Raw genomic sequence first — 22,066 nt, 5'->3', positions numbered from 1 at the left:
AGTTTACAAAATTATCATTTCTGTACTTTGTTATAATTTTCAATAATTCCTCATGCCTACAACTGCTATGTCATGTTCAATACTTATTGTAATATACCTATTTTATTTCGAAATAAATAATTTACGTTACAAAACTTCGTTTTACTTACACATAGTATAAAATAAAAATAGTAATCATTAAAATATTGAAGGTTCCTATACTAGATATCGATATGCAATTACAACCCTAGCAAAGTATCGATAATCGATAAGTTATTACGAACGTCACTAATACTGTCAGAAAATAAGGCATTATGTTGGTAGCTCCGCCTGTAGTTTGTGCGGTTGGTAAAGATTTGCGGGTCGTTCTCTAAAATGCATATGTGTGCGTGAGCTCAAAAAATATCTATGGAGTGCCGTCTCTTACTCTTTTATGCTCTTTGGTTTGTATTATAGTCTGGTGGTCATTTTTCATTTGTTTGGCTCGACGAAGACGAAGTTGATGCAAGTGGCTTGACAATTCCAGAACCGTCTTCGTCTGCACTCCGGGTGCCAGTGATGAAAGAATCTGAGTGGCTAGCAAACCCGTGGACAGAGGAGCGTTAATTTCAATCGAATTGTTTTTATAGACCTACTTAGATACTTGGTTAATAGTTGATTATTTTGTAATTTTGTTAAGAATACGATTTTATTTCGAGTAAAATGTTTAATTTCAGTTGGGTTTCTGTTTATAATTGCATTCCCAAAGGTTAAAATAAACATGTTATGTATTTTAAGAGTTTATTAGTAAAAAAAAAGCTAAAATAGGATAGGAATGACGGAGAAAAACAATTGTGTGTGTGTAAAGCCAAAAATTTATAGAAAAACTAGCGGCCGCCCGCGACTTCGTACGCGTGGATCCCGTTTTACCCCCTTCATCTGTCTTACGCGATTTAGATTTTTTCATACAAATGTTTTTTCCCGCTAACTCCCGTTCCCGTGGGAATTTTGCAATATCCTGTTGTAACTAAGCTTTAAGTTAACTAAGGTACCTGCAAGCCAAATTTCAAGCGTCTAATTGAAGCGGTTTAGATTTTTCATACAAAAGGATTTTCCCGCTAATTCCCGTTCCCGTGGGAATTCCTAAGTATACTATAACCCGCCCAGGAGTATGAAGAATAATTGTACCAAGTTTCGTTAAAATCCGTCGAGTAGTTTTTGTTTCTATAAGGAACATACAGACAGACACAAAAATTTTACTGATTGCATTTTTAGCATCAGTATCGATCACTAATCACCCCCTGATAGTTATTTTGAAAATACAGTGTGAGTCACGTTAAAGTGTACATATGAAAATAGATGAAACTAGACCTATTTTTATCGACAAAAAAGAGGTCATTATTTTGATTTTTTTTTTAAATTTATTATAGAATTTTTTTTCTTCCAATTACTTATTTTAAGGAAAACGTAATAACTTTTAAACTAAGCGGTATATCCTGATAAAATAAAAACAGTAAAATGCTAAATAACAGGCAATACTAAAAAAATACATAAAATACACAAAAAATGCCAACAAATAATAAAAAATGATACTTTTTGAAAAAAAAAACTGCTTTTAAATTCGTGTTTTTTTGGTTATTTGATAAATTTCTCCAAAAAATGCCCCTATAACCGGTGGTTTTTATTATTTTGTATTATTCTCTATCGTATTACCTTCGTAAAACCAAAAATCGCATGTCTCTATCCGTATCACAACGTTTGCAATGATCGTTTGAAGTAAGCCTCTCCGGGCGCGCCATTCAACGCTTCGTTAACAACGAAACTGAAAATGTCTCTAGATTTGTTATTTTGATAAAGACAAGTTAGATTTCAAATAAAAACAAAAGATTTCGAAGTAAAATAAGCATTTTAGTTAAAATTAAAATTGTCTCTATCTGTAGCTGAGAATAATGTTGTGGCAGGCCTTTGTTCAAACGATCATAGCAAATATTGTGATAAGGATAGACATGCGATTTTTGGTTTTACAAAGACAATACGATAAAGAATAATACAAAGTAATAAAAACCACCTGTTATAGGGGCATTTTTTGGAGAAATTTATCAAATAACCAAAAAAAAAACACGAATTTTAAAGCAGTTTTTTTTTTCAAAAAGTATCATTTTTTATTATTTGTTGGCCTTTTTTGTGTATTTTTTATGTATTTTTTTAGTATCGCCTGTTATTTAGCATTATTACTGTTTTTATGTTATCAGGATATGATGATGATCCATCCGACCGATTTCGGCCATGGCGACCACTCCGACTCCTAGCTGTCTTGGCGGCGCTGGTGTGCCCGAAGATGGCTTACGTAGCCTATTTTCGCGGTAAAATCCCTCGCGCATTGAGGGTATCTGAGCACGCCGCCAACATAGTTATAGTGAAAGGCGGCAGATGGACGGGCCTTCAAGTCATCGCGCTTCGCGTCGAGTTCAGTCGTACGCTGCACCTCGAACTCGTGGACTTGCCTTTTCACAATCTCCCGCCATTCTGGACGCTGTGCTGCCAAATCTTCCCACTGAGAGGGTTCAATGTTGCATCTTTTCATGTGCCGCTTCTGTACATCTTTGTACCTGAGGAGTTGACCGCCATGTTTCCGCTTACCCTCCTCAAGTTCAGAGTAGAAGATGCGCTTCGCCACTCTCTCTTCCGTCATACGTGATACGTGACCACACCATCGAAGTTGGCGACGCATTATATAGGCCTCAATGCCACCCACATGGGCTCGTCGTAGCACCTCGGTATTGCGCACTCGATCAGACCATCTGATCTTCATGATGGTGCGAAGGCATTTGAGGTGGAAACGATCCAGTGTGCGTATATGGTGGCGATACACGCACCACGCCTCGGAGGAGTACAGTAGGTTTGGCAGCACAACCGCCATGTATATTGAAATTTTTGTAGCCAGCTTTAGGTCATGCGAGCAGAAAACCTTGGAACGCAGCTTCCCAAATGCTGCAGCTGCAGCACTGATCCTGCTGCTGATCTCGGTATCAAGATCACATTTGGATGTTATAGTACTCCCCAGATATCGGAACTTATCCACCTGTTTCAGTACATCCTCACCAAGCATAATGCTTAGAGACTCGTGGTCATTTGTGTCCAAAGACATCACTTCTGTCTTCTTGACACTTATCTTCAGGCCGAACTTGCGGCATGCCTGGTGAAAGACGGACATCAGCTGTTGCAGGCCTTCTGAGGATTCTGCTAGAAAGCACAAATCATCAGCATACATGATCTCAGTGATCAGTGCATACGAGACTTTAGTGCGCGCCTTAAGTCTGGCTAAGTTGAACAGGCTGCCATCTGTGCGAAAACGGATGCGGACTCCCTCAGAAACAGTTTGTAGAACCTCTTTGACTACCACCGCAAAGTATAGAGCAAACAGTGTGGGCGCTAGCACACACCCTTGTTTCACCCCACAGGTAACGGGGAAGAAATCTGACTGTTCGCCGTCTACGGCGACGCAGCACTGCATATCGTCGTGAAGGAGTCTCAGAAGTCTCACATACTTTCCCGTGCACCCTAATTTTCCCAGCACCATCCAGAGAGCTTCACGAGGCACACTATCGAACGCTTTCTCCAAGTCAACAAAGCAGAGATATAGCTGACGACCCTGCTCTCTGCTTTTTTCCTGTAATTGACGCACGGAGAAGATAGCTTCACAGGTACCTCGGTCAGGTCGGAAGCCAAACTGGGTTTCGGGCAGGATCCGTTCTGACAAATCCTTTAGGCGGTTTAAAAGGACTCTGGCAAAGGCCTTTCCAGGGGATGACAGAAGCGAAATACCACGGTAAGAGTTGCAGTCGGAACGGTCCCCTTTGTTCTTGTACAGGGCACTGATGCGAGATACTTTAAAGCTTTCGGGTACTCGCTCTTCCTCCCACATGCGAACAAATAGTTCCCAAACCAACTTATGCAACTCCTCACCCCCGCACTTGAGCAGCTCTCCCGGTATAAGGTCAATGCCAACCGCCCGCTTGTTTTGCTGCTGCCTGATGGCAGTGACAACCTCCCCACAAGTCAGGGGCTCATCCAACTCAGTGGCTAGAGGGAGTTGAGGCATTAAGCTGATATTATTAAGATCAGTTGATCGATCTACGTTGAGCAAAGTATTGAAGTGTTCGGCCCAACGCCTTAGTACATCTTCCTTACTTGTCAGTAATTGCGTACCGTCTACAGACCTCAAGGGTACTTTTGCCCGATATGGTGTACCAATCAGCTTACGTACCTCGCAGTAGAACTCCCCAAGTTGGTTTGTGTCAGCGAGCCACTGCATGTGACAAGCTTTGTCCCGCCACCGCTTGTCTTTTATTTGTCGAGACAGCCTACGCAGTTCAAAGTCACTTTCTTTGACTACCGCGACACTTCCACCTCGTCTTCTATGCTTTTGCAAGAGATTTCGATGTTTGTCGAGTGCTGCCCTGAGAACCCCATCGTTCTCATCTAACCAGTCTTCATTACGTCGGTATTTCATACCCAAGGCAACGGAAGCGGTTTCCAAGAGATGAGATGACAAACATCCCCAAGCAGCACTGACATCATAATCTGTCTCTTTGACTGGCAATAGCTTCTTGGACAAGGCTTCAGCATATTTCTCCCCCTGGCCTCGCGATCATTCAGCCTATCCACGTTTATCAGCACAGGCTGTTTCGTTGCGGACCTACGTGGTCGGCGGAGGCAGAGTCGCAGCTTAGTGAATGTAGGAATAAATTAAAGGTAATTTATGCGATTTACTAACCTAAGTACTTGTAATAAAATAAAAAATTATAATATCACGCATGGAATTTATTCCTCTTTTTTTCTGTTTGCGCTACAAGCTTTCGAAATTCTTTGAACCAAGCATATAATTATTTTTTTCGTTTTAGTACAACTGCATTTCAGGATAAAGCTTGTTTTTAAAAAAGTTTTTTTTTATTATAATTATTTTATTTTACACTTTTTAGTTGTATCTCAATCTCTGGATGATTATTTAGCACCAAAGTGCCCCAGAAGTCGAATCCAACGAACCCAAACTCGATAAGATTCCGCCGTTTCGTTTAGGAGTTCCTATGGCCACCTCCTGACTCCATCAGCAGGACCCTGGACATCATCTAGCACCCATTCTTTTTTCATTGTACGTCAATGACAACCCCAAATATCCGAATACTGATTTAGCCCTCTTTGCGGACGACACCGCACTCTACAAGTCCGGACGTAATCGGAATTACGTCATCTTGGCGCTCCAACGCGCAGTCACACAATTAGGGGAATGGTTCAGGTAGTGGCGTATCGCGGTAAATCCCGAAAAGAGTGCAGCAGTGTCGTCAAACGTCGTCGTTGCAAACGTCCTCCGGTTCGCACTCGTCCTAATGTCCCCACCCATCTCACCTTATTTGACCAAACTATTCCTTGGAAGAGTGAGGCCAAGTACAGTCGCGGAATGAAAAGGTTCGTCACCTTAGTGTCGGTTTTCGCTTGCACTAGAGTCAAACCTGCCAACATAACCGTGCAAGAAACAGTGCTGCTAACATTTAAATAAATAGGTATGACGTTTGCTAACGAATAAGGTTTTGCTTGTTTATTTTTCCATCCCATCAGCCCCCTTAGACAAAACGCACTTTTTGATCGAATCGAAAATCGAATCTGTCAAAACTCCATACAAAAAAGGGGCTTTTCGACCACTTTTCGACTGGTTTGCGATTATAATTTGCACTTTGTCTAGACCCACAGTGCAATGTTACAAAATATAGTTTTTTTTATTTAATAGATAATGGCAGGTTGAACCAACAAAAAGGTTTTAGTTTTATCAATCATAATAATCTTCTTGACAAGTTTAATCGTCAAACAACTTTGATCTGAATAATTTTGAACTTTACTGGCGAACAGTTAAAGATTATTTTCTCTAACTCGAGATTATTCTGTAACATAGTTTCAAAAGGTAATATGTGCTCGTGATTCGTTGAAGGAATCAATTTGAAAACTGACGAACCTTTTCATTCCGTGACTGTACTTAGGTGTCACCCTCGACCAGAGATTATCGTTCGCTCCGCACCTCAGACGCGTCTTGAGCTTTTCATTTTGGACGGTACAGACATGTACCGTGCCTGTTCTCCCCAATCCGTCCCCCGGACACGGCCTGAGCCGAGGTCCGAGCCTACCGGGGCGCCCTCAGGCCGCGTCCGTAGTCCCCCTCGATCGGGCCCACTAAAGTGAGCCCACCGCAGGCTGGACTTTGGTCCAACACCGCGGTGGGCGACTCTCTAGTTGGGTTCGCCACTGATCGGGCGCCTTATGCGCTCGATACGGCCCGATCGCGAACGTCGGTCTGCGACCGACGCGGACGAGCCTGGGCTTCGCTTCGCGGAGCCCACACTCGGCCTCGTCGACACACGCACCGACGATCGCCAAACGGTTAGAGTACCTTCTGTACTCGCCACTCTGCCCGGTGTAGCTGGAAAAGCTCTCCATGCAACCAGCGCGCGTACCTTCAAAAAAAATCATCTAGCACTAAACTGCTTGAAAAGGCAAATCCAACGAACCCAAACTCGATGAGTTTCTGCCTTTTCGTTTAGGATTTCCTATGGCCACCTCCCAAATCCATCATCAGGACCCTGGACATCATCTAGCACTAAACTGCTCGAAAAGACAAATCCAACGAACCCAAACTCGATGAGTTTCTGCCGTTTCGTTTAGGAGTTTCTATGGCCCCCTCCCTAATCCATCATAAGGACCCTGGAGATCATCTAGCACTAAACTGCTCAAAAAGACAAATCCAACGAACCCAAACTCGATGCGATTCCGCCTTTTCGTTTAGGAGTTCCTATGGCCACCTCCGGACTCCATCCTCAGGATAATAATTCGCATAGAGCTGAAAATTTGTGTGAATGTTGAGAACACCATCATTAATGAAATGTCAAAAATCCCCAACGATCCGTCATTTAAAAAAAAAGAATTCGAGGTCCCAAGTTTTTTGCATTTTTTGGACAAGTAGTAAACTTATCATTAAAATAGATAAGAAATAATACTAGATCAAAAAATTATCTATTAAAATTGTCTTTACCCCTTTTTCCTAAGAGTCACCGATTATGAGGTAGAACGATTCAAAACAGCACAAACGCCGGCGCCCGGCAGTAGTCAACATCAAATGCACCGCGAATCGAAAACTAAGCGAGCGGGTAAAGAGGCCGCCTACTATTTTCATCTCTTTTTCGCGTTAACGTTTGATTGCATATAACAAACTAGCTTTCCGCCCGCGGCTTCGCCCGCGTGGAATTTTGTCTGTCACAGAAAAACTTTATCGCGCGCGTCCCTGTTTCAAAAACCGGGATAAAAACTATCCTATGTTCTTTCCCGGGACTCAAACTATCTCTATGCCAAATTTCATCAAAATCGGTTGCGAGGTTTAAGCGGGAAAGCGTAACAGACAGACAGACAGACAGACAGAGTTACTTTCGCATTTATAATATTAGTTGGGATAATTCAAAACAAAAAAACTTTATTATGTTCATATTCGAAGGAGCCAATTTTATAAAAAAACAATAATTATAAACTAAAGCAAAGGAACCGTACAGATTTTTTATTTCAAACTTTGGCTCACAGATTTTGTCTCACTCTGTTACTTGTTCGTAACATTTAAAACCGAAATACATATCGGTTTAATTTGGTATACAGTTTTAATCGGTAACCGTTTTATTTCGGTTTTGGGACCGTTTAATTAAACCTATTGAAAGTGTTAACAGTATTAACACGTAACCGCATCAAAAGGTTTCCAAATGAATCTGTAACCGTTTATACCGGTTATCCTTATAAATCGGTTTTCCGTTCACTGGTGGAGAGGGTCATTAATTATACGTATATTTTCTACTTTGCCGAACATTAGCGCGAGAACGGTTGGTCCAAAACATATGAATTTGGTCTTATTCAATGCAGGATTAAGTGCCCTTTAACCGTCATGAAGACCACTTTTTGATAGGGTAAGTCCTTTACGCGGTATAACCGGAAAACCGAAAAAATGCCTCTTTCGGGGGCCCCCACCACTTAAGCACAACTCCGTCGAAGTCGAAAACTTAGGAGAGTCTTAATGGGCAACCAATGAAGCCATTAAAACAATAAAATCTTTTGTAGGAATTATTTCCGATTTAAAAGCTAATTCTACTGGACTATTACCTTTCTTCTTGAAGTAAGTTAATAACCACAGATATCTGTGAGGATAACCAATTTTTTTAAGGATGAACTAACCTCGTAAATGTTCAATTTACGTAGTTGTCAAACGGCTGTCAATGTCAATATTGTCAATTGATCAGCTGTCAGTCAAGTAAACAACAGGCGAGTGAGCGGTGTGTACCAAAAAAACGCATTTTTTGAGAAAATTTCCCTATAAAAATGGCCCAAAAACCACATGAACGGAAAAGGAAACAAATTTTAAGCAAAGAAGAACTTCAACAACTGGATAAAGATGTATTTATATTATAAAAATTGCATCAGATTAAGATAACCTGTTGCCATATGTTTGCAGTTAATATTCTATTATTTTTACAGGATTTAGTGGAAAGAATTATAAAATTAGAAGGCCATAATAAACAACTCAAAGATATTCTTTCCAAAAGCAACACTGAGAGCGTTGAGTTGGAAAAAAAAGCAAGAAGAAGTTTTGATTTTTCCAAGTAAGTTTTGTGAACTTTTATACTCTTATGTTTTATAACTAACAGCTAAAACAAACAAAGTAACAACTTAAAACGAGTGAATTAATTTGAATATCTTAATTTCGAATTCGTTGGCACAAAATTACTACCAATTTTATTAAAATAATAATTAATAAATGCAATTTCCACCCTCAAGGTGGACCGACGACCTCGTAAAAGTAGCAGGAAGGCGCTGGATGCAGTCCGCTACTAACCGGTCACTGGAAGTCATTGGGGGAGGCCTATGTTCAGCAATGAACGTCCTGAGGCTGAAATGATGATGAAATGCAATTTTGAATTGATACTTTAATGCCCCAAGTCTACATTATAGCCTTATAAACTCCCGAACACTAAAAATAAACAACTTAAAACTCACCAGATGTCACTACCGTCGAGTCTTACTTCGCATAATGTACTTCGGATGGGATTACCAAGGATTAGTAACGCAAGACTTCACGACTCAGACGATAGAGCACCATCTCTTCCATGCGTTGATTAAAGCTTGCCTTATCGAGAATAGGGAGACGTCAAACTATCATCGGTGTGGCAGAACCGATAAAGGTGTCAGTTCGTTTGGGCAGGTAAGATTTGTTTCATCAACAATATGATTTCAGCCATAGAACGTCTCATGTTGAACATATGCGTCTCCCAATGATTTGCATATCGCCCAAAATTTGTTTAAGTGACACTTATTTAATACTCTTTTTCAATATGTGGTTTGAAAAGCTTTGGTTACAACTCTGACTCCACAGTCTAATTCTAAGGCTGAGTTGCACCTCCTAACTTTGACACCAGCTACCACCATCATAGCTAAGTCAGTCACCATAGAAACAATGTTAATAAGGTTTTGTTTTGGCAGTTGAAGGTAAGATAGCCAGTCCCTATGGTCGAAAGTTCTGAGTGAAGTACTTTTCCACCTTCAGCTTGATCATTATTTTCCTACTGGTGAGATGCAGGTACAAAGAGACTAAAACCACAGAATAATAATAAGTACCTACTACGTACAGAAGTTTTACTTCGCGAAGGTATTTAAAAAAATGTATGCTCAATGTCATTAACAATATGGTGTAATTTAGCCTGTCTCAAGAGTCAAGCACCATTTTGTTGACAAACGTCAGTGATCGGCACTGCGCCGAAGCTATAGGGCTGACTTCGGTAAAATGATGTGACGTACCTAAGGTGCCAAACTGCGGAAAATGGCGGAGGAAATACATGATTTAGCATGAATTATCATGAATAATATTAACTACTTATTTACCTCTCAGTGTCTTGAGGCAACTTAAAAAAGTACATTCTGTGTTTTTATTATTATTTAGGCAGTTAAATACTGCACAGTATTTAGTACACCATTTTCTTTATTTTCTTCCATCATACACAAGAATACGCGTGCGTGAGTCAATGTTCGCTCGTATGTGAGGCCTTGTCGAATAGTATCCTGTAGGTGGGCCATCGTGCGTGTTTTGTTTTCGATGTAAACTCGCGGAGATGAACAGGCCTGCTAAAACTAAAATGACAAACTAAAAGGTCACTGACTGATTCATTCACTCATCACAATATCTCAGAAACTACAAGTGCTAGGAGTCTCTAATATGCATGGGGGTTCCTTTTAGAACGTAGGTGCTCACTAGGACGGGATTTTACGAAACTCCAACCCTAAAGGGTTAAACGGGATCCACGCGCATGAAGTCGCGGGCGGCCGCTAGTTACACATATAAAACAGGTATGCGAAAGAGTCATATTTCAACAAAGTGCGCAGTTAACTCGACCGGGTTGTATGTGTTTAAATAAAATACTTGTAGCTACACTAATATTATAAAGAGGAAAACTTTGTTTGTTTGTTTGGTTGTAATGAATAGGCTCAAAAACTACTGGACCGTTTTTAAAAATTCTTTCACCATTCGATAGCTACATTATCCACGAGTAACATAGGCTAAATTTTAATTTCGAAAAAATAGGGTTCCGTAAAATACAGGGTGGCCCAGAAGAAAGTTCACTTTTGAAAATTCAAGGAAACGAAAACTGTACATTTTTATAGAGCTTTTACTATTGCAATTTAAAGGAAATTTAATGCAATTTATTTTTAAATTTAACTTTATATAATTACATCACCCAGGATATTTCCTTGACGCTTACAACATTCGATCAACATACATCAAAATCTTGAAATGCGTTCGTTAGAATTACCTTTAACAGTTTTCGTTTCCTTGAATTTTCAAAAGTGAACTTTCTTCTGGGCCACTCTGTATCTAGATAATGTAGTCCACGCGCGCGAAGCCGCGGGCGGAAAGCTAGTTTGTTATAAAATATTTAAGAGAGGATCTGTCTATTTCTTCCAGGTGATATCAATAAGTCTACGCAGCAAGCATCCACTGGGGCTCCAACACGAACAAAACTCCATCGACTCTGAGATGCAGTATTGCAAGATCCTCAATCGATTACTACCGGATAACATCAGAGCAGTGGCCTGGATGCCGATACCTGAAGATAGAACTGAGTACAGTGCGAGGTAGGTTTTTAATCTTTAGTATAAGTATTAGCGCTTAATTGACTCAGTGAAGATTTTAATGTAAATTTGATTTTGCCTGAGGTATGGGAGGTAGTGTGAGGAGGTAGTTCGCCGTGTGGTGACGGTAGAGTAGAATACATTTGTCACCAATCCCTACTCTTCCACGGGTGTCGTAAGAGGCGACTTAGGGACTACACATCAAACAGAGAACGGGTAGCAGCGCTCTCTGACAAACATCAATCTTTTAAACTGCGATCTCCAACCCGCCTGCCCAGCGTGGGGATTATGGCAAAACTCTCCACTATAGTGGAGGAGGCTCATAGTCCAGCAGTGGACTGTGAAGGGCTGTTGATGATGATGATGATGATGGGAGGTAGGTAGACCGACGATTTGGTGAAGGTCGCGGGAAGTGCCTGGATGCGAGCGGCGCAAGATCGGTCTTCGTGGAAATCCTTGGGGGAGGCCTTTGTCCAGCAGTGGACGTCTTTCGGCTGAAACGAACGAACGAAGACAGGACGAACGGAGGAGTGACATTGACATAAAATACATATTATCATGAATCTGAAGCGCTGAAAAGTCTTGCTTGCTATATTATAAATCTGTCAGTAGGTACAAAAAACCAGCCGGTTGTTATGGAAATCATTGGGGGATGCCTATATTCAGCAGTGGACGTCCTATGGCTGAAATGATGATGATGATGATTTGGCCTCCCTTCTGCCTCTCATAAATTAGAGAAGGTCGTCCTGCAGTGGATACTAAATAACCTGATCATTATCTAAATGAATTTTACTTATTTTCAAGGTTCGACTGCAAAAAACGCACCTACAAATACTTCTTCCCGCGCTCGTCGCTTGACATATCAGCAATGAGATGCGCGTGCGCGTTACTAGTGGGATCGAAGGACTTCCGCCATCTTTGCAAGATGGACGTCGGAAATGGCGTCGTTGAGTTTGTCCGGGAGATACTGAGGGCGGAGATATTGCCAGTTGAGGAAGAGGGAGAAGAACGTAAGTCACTAAACTAGGTCTGAGAGACTTACTGACCGACTGGCGGTCTGACTTACTACTGACTGGCTCACTTACTAACTGACTGGCTTACTTACTAACTGACTGGCTTACTTACTGACTGACTGACTCACTTACTGACTGACTGGCTCACTTACTGACTGACTGACTCACTTAGGTACTACTGACCGACCCACTTACTACTGGTTGACTGATCCACTTACTTGTTAGCGGACTGATTAGCCGAATTCCTCATGGATAGAGCAAACGAGTATCGACTTACTGTCAAATCTACTTAAATAATAACTAACTAATGGTCAAGTAGTCGCTTGACATATCGGCCATGCGTCGCGCATGCGCGTTACTAGTGGGATCGAAGGACTTCCGCCATCTTTGCAAGATGGACGTCGGAAATGGCGTCGTTGAGTTTGTCCGGGAGATACTGAGGGCGGAGATATTGCCAGTTGAGGAAGAGGGAGATGAGCGTAAGTCACTAAACTAGGTCTGAGAGACTTACTGACCGACTGGCGGTCTGACTAACTAGGTGCTGACAGGCTCACTTACTACTGACTGACCAACCCATTTACTACTGACCGACCCACTCACTACTGACCGACCCACTCACTACTGACCGACTCACTTACTACTGACTGACCCACTTACTTGTTAGTGGACTGATTGGCCGAATTCGTCATGGATAGAGCAAACGATTACCGACTTACTGTCAAATCTCGTCGTCGTCGTTTCAGCCAAATGACGTCCACTGCTGGACAAAGGCCTCCCCCAAGGTTTTCCACAATGAACGGTCCTGCGCTGCCCGCATCCAGGCTCTTCCCGCGACCTTTACCAGATCGTCGGTCCACCTAGTAGGAGGCCTGCCCACGCTACGTCTTCCAGCCCGTGGTCGCCACTCGAGAACTTTCCTGCCCCAACGGCCATCGTCTCTACGAGCTATGTGCCCCGCCCACTGCCACTTGATTTTAGCAATTCTGCGAGCTATGTCGGTTACTTTGGTTCTCCTGCGGATCTCCTCATTTCTGATTCGATCACGCAGGGAAACTCCGAGCATAGCCCGCTCCATCGCCCTTTGGGTCTGTCTGTCTGTCTTTGGGACTGTCAAATCTACGAGATAATAACTAACTAACTGCCTGACGACAAGTAGTCGCTTGACATATCGGCCATGCGGCGCGCGTGCGCGCTGCTGGTGGGATCGAAGGACTTCCGCCATCTTTGCAAGATGGACGTCGGAAACGGGGTCGTTGAGTTTGTCCGGGAGATACTGAGGGCGGAGATATTGCCAGTTGAGGAAGAGGGAGAAGAACGTAAGTCACTAAACAAGGTTAAAAAGACTTACTGACCGACTGGCGGTCTGACTTACTACTGACTGGCTCACTTACTGACTGGCTTACTTACTGACTGACTGGCTCACTTACTGACTGACTGGCTTACTTACTGACTGACTGACCCACTTACTGACTGACTGGCTCACTTACTGACTGACCGACCCACTTAGTTAGGTACTACTGACTGACCCACTTACTTGTTAGCGGACTGATTATCCGAATTCCTCATGGATAGAGCAAACGAGTATCGACTTACTGTCAAATCTACGAGATAATAACTAACTAATAGTCAAGTAAAATAGTAAGACAGGTCTTAAACGCGACGTTTATTAATGAGTTACATTATGTACTCACGGCTTGACGTTTCGGCTACGATGATGCAGCCGTGGTCACAAGCAGACTGGCGGCTCGCGGCGTCGTCCGTTAATTGAAATGGAACGCGAAAGTTTAAAATCTTATAATGGTCAAGTAGTCGCTTGACATATCGGCCATGCGGTGCGCCTGCGCGTTACTAGTGGGATCAAAGGACTTCCGCCATCTTTGCAAGATGGACGTCGGAAATGGCGTCGTTGAGTTTGTCCGGGAGATACTGAGGGCGGAGATATTGCCAGTTGAGGAAGAGGGAGATGAGCGTAAGTCACTAAACTAGGTCTGAGAGACTTACTGACCGACTGGCGGTCTGACTAACTAGGTACTGACAGGCTCACTTACTACTGACTGACTTACTACTGACTGACTTACTACTGACTGACCAACCCACTTACTACTGACCGACCCACTTACTACTGACCGACCTATTTACTACTGACCGACCCACTTACTACTTACTGACCCACTTACTACTTACCGACCCACTTACTACTGACCGACCCACTTACTACTTACTGACCCACTTACTACTTACCGACCCACTTACTACTTACCGACCCACTTACTACTGACCGACCCACTTACTACTGACCGACCCATTTACTACTGACCGACCCACTTACTACTTACTGACCCACTTACTACTTACCGACCCACTTACTACTGACCGACCCACTTACTACTTACTGACCCACTTACTACTTACCGACCCACTTACTACTTACCGACCCACTTACTACTGACCGACCCACTTACTACTGACCAACCCATTTACTACTGACCGACTCACTTACTACTGACTGACCCACTTACTTGTTAGCGGACTGATTATCCGAATTCCTCATGGATAGAGCAAACGATTACCGACTATTGTCAGATCTACTAAAATAATAACTAACTAATGGTCAATTAGTCGCTTGACATATCGGCCATGCGTCGCTCATGCGCGTTGCTAGTGGGATCGAAGGACTTCCGCCATCTTTGCAAGATGCACGTCGGAAACGGCGTCGTTGAGTTTGTCCGGGAGATACTGAGGGCGGAGATATTGCCAGTTGAGGAAGAGGGAGAAGAACGTAAGTCACTAAACTAGGTTAAAAAGACTTACTGACCGACTGGCGTCTGACTTACTACTGACTGGCTCACTTACTACTGACTGACTAGCTCACTTACTGACCAACTCACTTTTTTGGGATGGACTGTCCCGCTGAAGCGAGCAGGGCGCCACGCAGTGATTCTGACTTAACTATTGACTAACTGACTCTCTTACTTACTTAAACGTATTAACTGACCAACTTGCTTATAGAGTGACTGGATGTTTTACCAACTAAGGGTAAGGACCACCTAACTTTAACCGTAATTATGACGATAACCGGTGCTTTTTGAGTGGAGTTTGATAGATTTTCGACGTTTTTTAAAGCTAAAGTAAGATGGGTGTAACCCAGCCTTAACAGATTTACTAAGATGATAACTAATTGCCTGATGGTCAAGTAGTCGCTTGACATATCAGCAATGAGGCACGCATGCGCGTTACTAGTGGGATTGAAGGACTTCCGCCATCTTTGCAAGATGGACGTCGGAAATGGCGTCATCGAGTTTGTGAGGGAGATCTCGAAGGCAGAGATATTACCGGTAGCTGACGAGGAAGACGAGCGTGAGTCATTTATAATAATCTAGGATCATAATGTGCCGTGAGAGGCCTACTTACAGCCTGTTTGACTTACTATTATCTGGCTGATCAAGCTACTGACTGGTCGGCTGACTTATTCACTACTGACTGACTGACCCACTTACTACTGGTTGACTGACCCATTTACTACTGGTTGACTGACCCATTCACTACTTGTTGACTGACCCACTTACTTGTTAGCGGACTGATTGGCCGACTTCCTCATGAAGAGCAAACGATTACCGACTATTGTCAGATCTACTAAAATAATAACTAGCTAATGGTCAAGTAGTCGCTTGACATATCAGCCATGCGCGCGCGTTGGGATCGCGGGACTTCCGCCATCTTTGCAAGATGGACGTCGGAAATGGCGTCGTTGAGTTTGTCCGGGAGATCCTAAAGGCAGAGATATTGCCGGTTGAGGATGAAGGAGAAGAACGTAAGTCATTAAACGAAATCTGAGAGGCTTACCAGGGTAAATACAAATGAGAAGGTTATATTCATAGAAACGCACCGTGGTTGCGCCGAATTTTGTCAGTGTGTGCGTGCGCGCCGCATACGTATATTGGCGCGCTCACATACAAACCGCGCTCGGTGCGTTTCTATGAAGATAACCTACTCATTTGTATTTACTCTGGGCTTACTGACCGACTACTGACTGGCTCACTTATTGACCGACTCACTTGCTACTAACTGACTGGCTCACTTACTGACCAACTCACTTTTTTGGGATGGACTGTCCCGCTGAAGCGAGCAGGGCGCCACGCAGTGATTCTGACTTACTTACTATTGACTAACTGACTCTCTTACTTACTTAAACGTATTAACTGACCAACTTGCTTATAGAGTGACTGGATCTTTTACCTAAGGAAGGGTTCAGCTGCTTCCCCCTGGAAGTCGCTTTGAAGAAGCAATCTGACCTAAAAAATCTGACTTGTGTGCTTGCAATATTTATATTCCATAAATGTATTCTATAATATCCGGTCCTGTGCTGCCCGTATTCAAATACTTCCCACGAGCTTCACCAGATCGTCGGTCCACTTATAGTCTGGTCTGTGAGCACGTAGAATTTTGTCCAGTGACCCGAAGCTTGCACACTCACCGCGCCCGTCGCACAGTCGCGACAGCAATATAATTACGTGCGAGCAAGCCTGTTCATCTCCGCGAGTTTACATTGAAAACAAAACACGCACGATGGCCCACCTACAGGATACTATTCGACAAGGCCTCACATACGAGCGAACATTGACTCACGCACGCGTATTCTTGTGTATGATGGAAGAAAATAAAGAAAATGGTGTACTAAATACTGTGCAGTATTTAACTGCCTCAATAAAAATAAAAACACAGAATGTACTTTTTTAAGTTGCCTCAAGACACTGAGAGGTAAATAAGTAGTTAATATTATTCATGATAATTCATGCTAATGTTTGGCACCTCACGTCACATCATTTTACCGAAGTCAGCCCTATAGCTTCGGCGCAGTGCCGATCACTGACGTTTGTCAACAAAATGGTGCTTGACTCTTGAGACAGACTAAATTACACCATATTGTTAATTACATTGAGCATATATTTTTTAAATACCTTCGCGAAGTAAAACTTCTGTACGTAGTACTTATTATTATTCTGTGGCGCGAGCGATAAGGATGGGTAGCTTGGGGTCATTGGACAAAATTCTACGTGCTCACAGACCGGGCTTTAGTAGGATCGTCTGCCCACACTACGTCTAATTGGAAACCCTTGGAGGATACCTCTGTCCAGCAGTGGACGTTATTTGGCTGAAACGAACGAATGTATTGTTACAGCAACAACCATGTACTACTTACTCATAGAAGGCAACGCGTTCCTCTGGCACCAGATTCGCTGTATTATGGGGGTTCTACTCCTGGTGGGGCAAGGAAAAGAACAGCCTGACGTCATCAACCAACTGCTAGATGTCGATAAATACCCTAGGTAAGTGTACCCAGAACGGGACTATTCCCACCACTGCAACTCCTGTGTAGCCAGGATCTACAGCTTGACCGCCAATAAAAAACCTACCAGTAAGTGTTCCCAAAAGAAAATAAAATCATCATCATCATGCTTCAGCCGTAGGACGTCCACTGCTGAACATAGGCCTCCCCCAATGATTTCTGCAATGGCCGTCAAGCCATCATCATCACGTCATCATAGGTTAACGTCATAACGCTTAACTGGATCAGTGCTTCAGGTATAGGAGAGGTACGGGAGGGAATTGTATGTCCGTACCAGCCTCCTTAGACAAAACGCACTTTTTGATCGAATCGAAAATCGAATCTGTCAAAACTCCATACAAAAAAGGGGCTTTTCGACCAATTTTCGACTGGTTTGCGATTATAATTTGCACTTTGTCTAGACCCATAGAGCGGCGATGTGACGTCACGGCTGCCAGGTGCGCAGTTAACTCGACCGGGTTATAACTAATGGTCATCATCATCAGCATCATTTTAGTCAATGACAGTCTATAGTATGGTCGCCGAGCATGTAGAATTTCGTCCAATGACCCCAAGCTACCCATCCTTATCGCTCGCGCGTAATTATATTGCTGTCGCGAACTACGGGCGCCGCAGTGTGTGTGCGAGCGCGACAGCAACATAATTACGCGCGAGCGATAAAGATGGGTAGCTTGGGGTCATTGGACAAAACTACGTGCTCGGAGACCGGGCTTTAGACGTAAGATTTCGAGAGTACACTTTTTATTCACCCATTTTTTTATTATAGGTAAAAGTTTACCCATCATTGTCAATAGGCATTGGCGTACCCAGCTTCTGAACTAAGGGGAAAAGGTTGGCAAAAAGTTGGCAATACAACCTTATTCCAATTTGTAACAAAGACGTGTTACGAACTTTTTGGCTACTTTGGGTGTCACGAATTATTTGACGCTGACTGTACTCTGAAACTAACATCCGTATTCACAAACATTACTATAACATCTCACAGTGCGCGTGGACGCACAGGGTGACACACGAACCAATCACAGGGCTCTATTCAACGCTGTGCGTTCGATTTGCTGCTTCACTTGCAAGCATCGTTTGTAAATACGGGCGTAATATTATTTTGTTTTGTTCACAGAAAACCCCAATACAACATGGCGTTAGACGTCCCTCTAAATTTATATCATTGTACCTACGAATTGGAACAAGAAAAACAGTGGGTTTACGGGAAAGATGAATTACAACACCTCATCAAGCATTTGCAAAACGAATGGACTATTCAGAATATCAAGTAAGTTGTCATCACCATTATTTCAGCCATAGGACGTCCACTGCTGAACATAGGCCTCCCCCAATGATTTCCATGTTGATCGATTGGTAGCGGCCTGTATCCAGCGCCTTCCTGCTGCTTTTACCTTTATGAGGTCGTCAGTCCACCTTGTGGGTGGACGTCTCACGCTGCGTTTTCCGATACGCGGCCTCCACTCCAGAACCTTGCTGCCCCATCGGCCGTCAGTTCTGCGTACTATGTGCCCTGCCCATTGCCACTTCAGCTTGCTAACCCGTCGGGCTATGTCAGCGACTTTAGATTTCCTAATTTCTGATTCGATCACGTAAAGTTTTTAGTTATAAAGCCCGGTCTGTGAGCTCGTAGAATTTTGTCCAATGACCCTAAGCTACCCATCCTTATCGCTCGCGGGTAATTATATTGCTGTCGCGACTGTGCGACGGGCGCCCGCAGTGAGTGTGCCAGCGCGACAGCAACATAATTACGCGCGAGCGATAAGGATGGGTAGCTTGGGGTCATTGGACAAAATTCTACGTTCTCGCAGACCAGACTATAGGTTAGGTAGCGCTTATAAGAGTCAGTGCCTGAGGTATGGGAGGGGCACGGGAGGGTGAATTTGTGACGTCAAATGTCAGCGAGACTTCAGATTTGTATGCTTTGTCACGTCATGCTAGACTTATAAAGGGTGTCCCAAAATTAACGAAACTTTTGAATTAGCTAGAAAACATAAATTTTAGCCTTTTCATTGTATTATTTTTATTGAATCATAAAGTACATAGAATAGGGTTATTTATGGAATAACACGTCGGGCAAATAGTATGCACGCAGCAACGCATTCGTTTGTCGAAATTTCCCATTTAGAGTAGGCGCACACCGTTGATTTTTAGTTGGCCGATAGTTGTGCCCGATTTTAAATTGTATGAAGAATCGGCCAAATCGAATCGGCGTAGTGTGCGCACTTCCATACTTGCCCATACTGATCAACTGCCCGACTAAACTATCGGCCGACGAAAAATCAACGGTGTGCGCCTACTCTTAGTTATTCTTTTTGCTTCCAGAACAACAATGATAAAGGACTCCCTGCAAGTATTAGAAGCAGAATACAGAAAGATGTGTCAAAATGACGCAAATGAAAAATGTGACGAAAGAATCGTTGCATACGCTGACTGCTTGTTACAAGGTGTCAAACCGAGGGTATACACTCCTTTGATGAAGAGGCAGACATGTTGTAAGTAACCCACAACTATAGGTGGTAACTAGTAGCTCAAGAAACCATGAAGAAAGTAGGTAAAGTCCGGTCGCCGAGCAGAAAAAAATTTGTCCAATGACCCCAAGCTACTCATCCTTATCGCTCGCGCGTAATTATATTGCTGTCGCGACTGTGCGACGCGCGCCCGCAGTGAGTGTGCGAGCGCGACAGCAACATAATTACGCGCGAGCGATAAGGATGGGTAGCTTGGGGTCATTGGACAAAAATCTACGTGCTCACCACAGACCAGACTATACCTGCATGCCAAATTTCAGCCCGATCCGTCCAGTGGTTTGGGCTGTGCGTTGATAGATCACTATGTCAGTCAGTCAGTCAGTCACCTTTGAGTTAGATATATTTAGATGTGTCAATGTCACCCCTCACGTGCCGCTCCCATACCTCAGGCATTGGGTGCGTTTGGCGGAAAATAGAATTTATAAGCGACTAGCGGCCGCCCGCGACTTCGTACGCGTGGATCCCGTTTTATCTCCTTTAAATTTTTCCTGAATTTTCTTTGCTATAAACCTCACTGAGCCCGAGACCTTTCCAACGAATGCAAAACCGTGGAAATCGGTTCGTGCGTTCTGGAGTTATAGCGTCAGGGAGGAAAACCCGACTTATTTTTATATAGTAGATTATAAGCAAAATGATCGCCATGGCAACTGCTGAAAACTTTCGGCTGTTTTCGGCGAGGACACGTTTGCTAACTTCAATAGTGACGTGTTTTATTCAATTTTTTGCAGCAACAGTAGCCTTATTCACGTAACAGTAAACACTCCTTAGAATGTTTTGTAAAAAAATTAAGATTGTATTTGTCTACTAACCATAAATAGATATAAGTACTTACTAACATTAAATGTAATTTCAAATTGGCAATGTGAGCGCTTTGGATATAAATCTGTAAGCTCACTTGCATGTTAATTAAATAAATAAATAAATAAACAAAAATTCAACGACAACAAAACACTGAGTTGCGATCCCATCGAGTAATCGTTCTATCGAAAATGACCCTTGTGAATACGGATTTAGAACTGTTTTTCAATGGGACGAATTCTGAACGTCAGCGAGATCTTGACTGTCAAAATACTTGAATTAGGCCACAGGGCTTAGCGATCACCATTTTACTTTTAAGTAGGCAATAATTTCTATTTTTCGCCAAATGCATCTAATGACGGAGTTAAGAGCTAGACCTTTATGAATATGCCCGAAAAGGCACTGAAATGATTTTTCATTTGTATATTTGTGTTGCAGCAAGTTTAGAAGAAAGAATAGAACATTATAAGAAGAAAAGAAAAGAAGTGGACATATCGGAAACTGGATAAGTTACTAAAATATACTTTATGTATTAATACTTTTATATGAATAAATTTTAAGAATCGTATTGAGAGTATTTTTTTTTATATTAGACTTTTAAAAAGCGCTTTTACGTCGTCGCTTTTACGTCCCAGTATAATTTTATTATTACCTACTCTTACTCTACTTGAAAGAAAGAATGATTGATTGAATGATGATTATTATGGCACATAGAAAAAAAAACTACTACTATCACTACTTCGGGACAATAAACTAGGCCAGTGTTGAAATAAAGCAGCGTAAGAAACTAATTTTTGGTGGCCTTAAGCTGAGTATAGACTAGAGCATTTACTTGTAACAGAACAACGATCCACTCCTTGTTCTAGTGTCATTATTATTAGTGTCACCCTGTCACGATTACCTGTATTGTACCATTCGTAAGAACGTCAATTACATAGAAATGCTCTAGCAAGTCTATACTCACCTTTAAATTCTAGAAGCTTTACTTTCATTTGTTTGTGAGCAATAACACAAATCTACGTAATGTTGCTGTACATTTTCTATCAGGCGTTATGAAACTCATGGTTCGCTCAAACTTACTTTCGCACTTGCATGTTATTAAAGCTATATCCTTCCATGGGAAAGTTGTTTAGTTAACTAGCACTATGTATTAATATTGTTCAACATACATTTTACATTCACGCTTGCATTTAACGCGATATTCTTGGGAGAAAGTC

At 42.6% G+C, this 22,066-nt stretch overlaps 2 protein-coding genes across 2 annotated transcripts in view; both read left to right on the top strand.

Annotated features, from left to right (window-relative positions):
• The first annotated feature begins 8,358 nt into the window (after nucleotides 1–8,358).
• Nucleotides 8,359–21,417, top strand: LOC135085584 (tRNA pseudouridine(38/39) synthase). The gene is made up of 12 exons (XM_063980357.1): nucleotides 8,359–8,433; nucleotides 8,515–8,639; nucleotides 9,037–9,238; nucleotides 10,994–11,163; nucleotides 11,965–12,170; nucleotides 12,536–12,652; nucleotides 14,026–14,142; nucleotides 14,836–14,952; nucleotides 17,353–17,500; nucleotides 18,638–18,790; nucleotides 19,846–20,015; nucleotides 21,288–21,417. Exons 1-12 carry the CDS (start codon nucleotides 8,359–8,361, stop codon nucleotides 21,356–21,358), a joined length of 1,671 nt encoding a protein of 556 aa, XP_063836427.1. The 3' UTR covers nucleotides 21,359–21,417.
• The window catches only part of LOC135085739 (uncharacterized), an 86,198-nt gene continuing 81,037 nt past the window's right edge, over nucleotides 16,906–22,066 (top strand). The window contains exon 1 of the mRNA XM_063980537.1: nucleotides 16,906–16,931. The gene's annotated coding sequence lies outside the window, so the exon portion shown is untranslated. The remainder of the gene's footprint in view (nucleotides 16,932–22,066) is intronic.

The sequence above is a fragment of the Ostrinia nubilalis genome, chromosome 29 (genome assembly GCF_963855985.1).
Source record: "Ostrinia nubilalis chromosome 29, ilOstNubi1.1, whole genome shotgun sequence".
In the NCBI taxonomy this organism is placed as follows: domain Eukaryota; kingdom Metazoa; phylum Arthropoda; class Insecta; order Lepidoptera; family Crambidae; genus Ostrinia; species Ostrinia nubilalis.
This window is presented reverse-complemented; position numbering and strand designations above follow the sequence as displayed.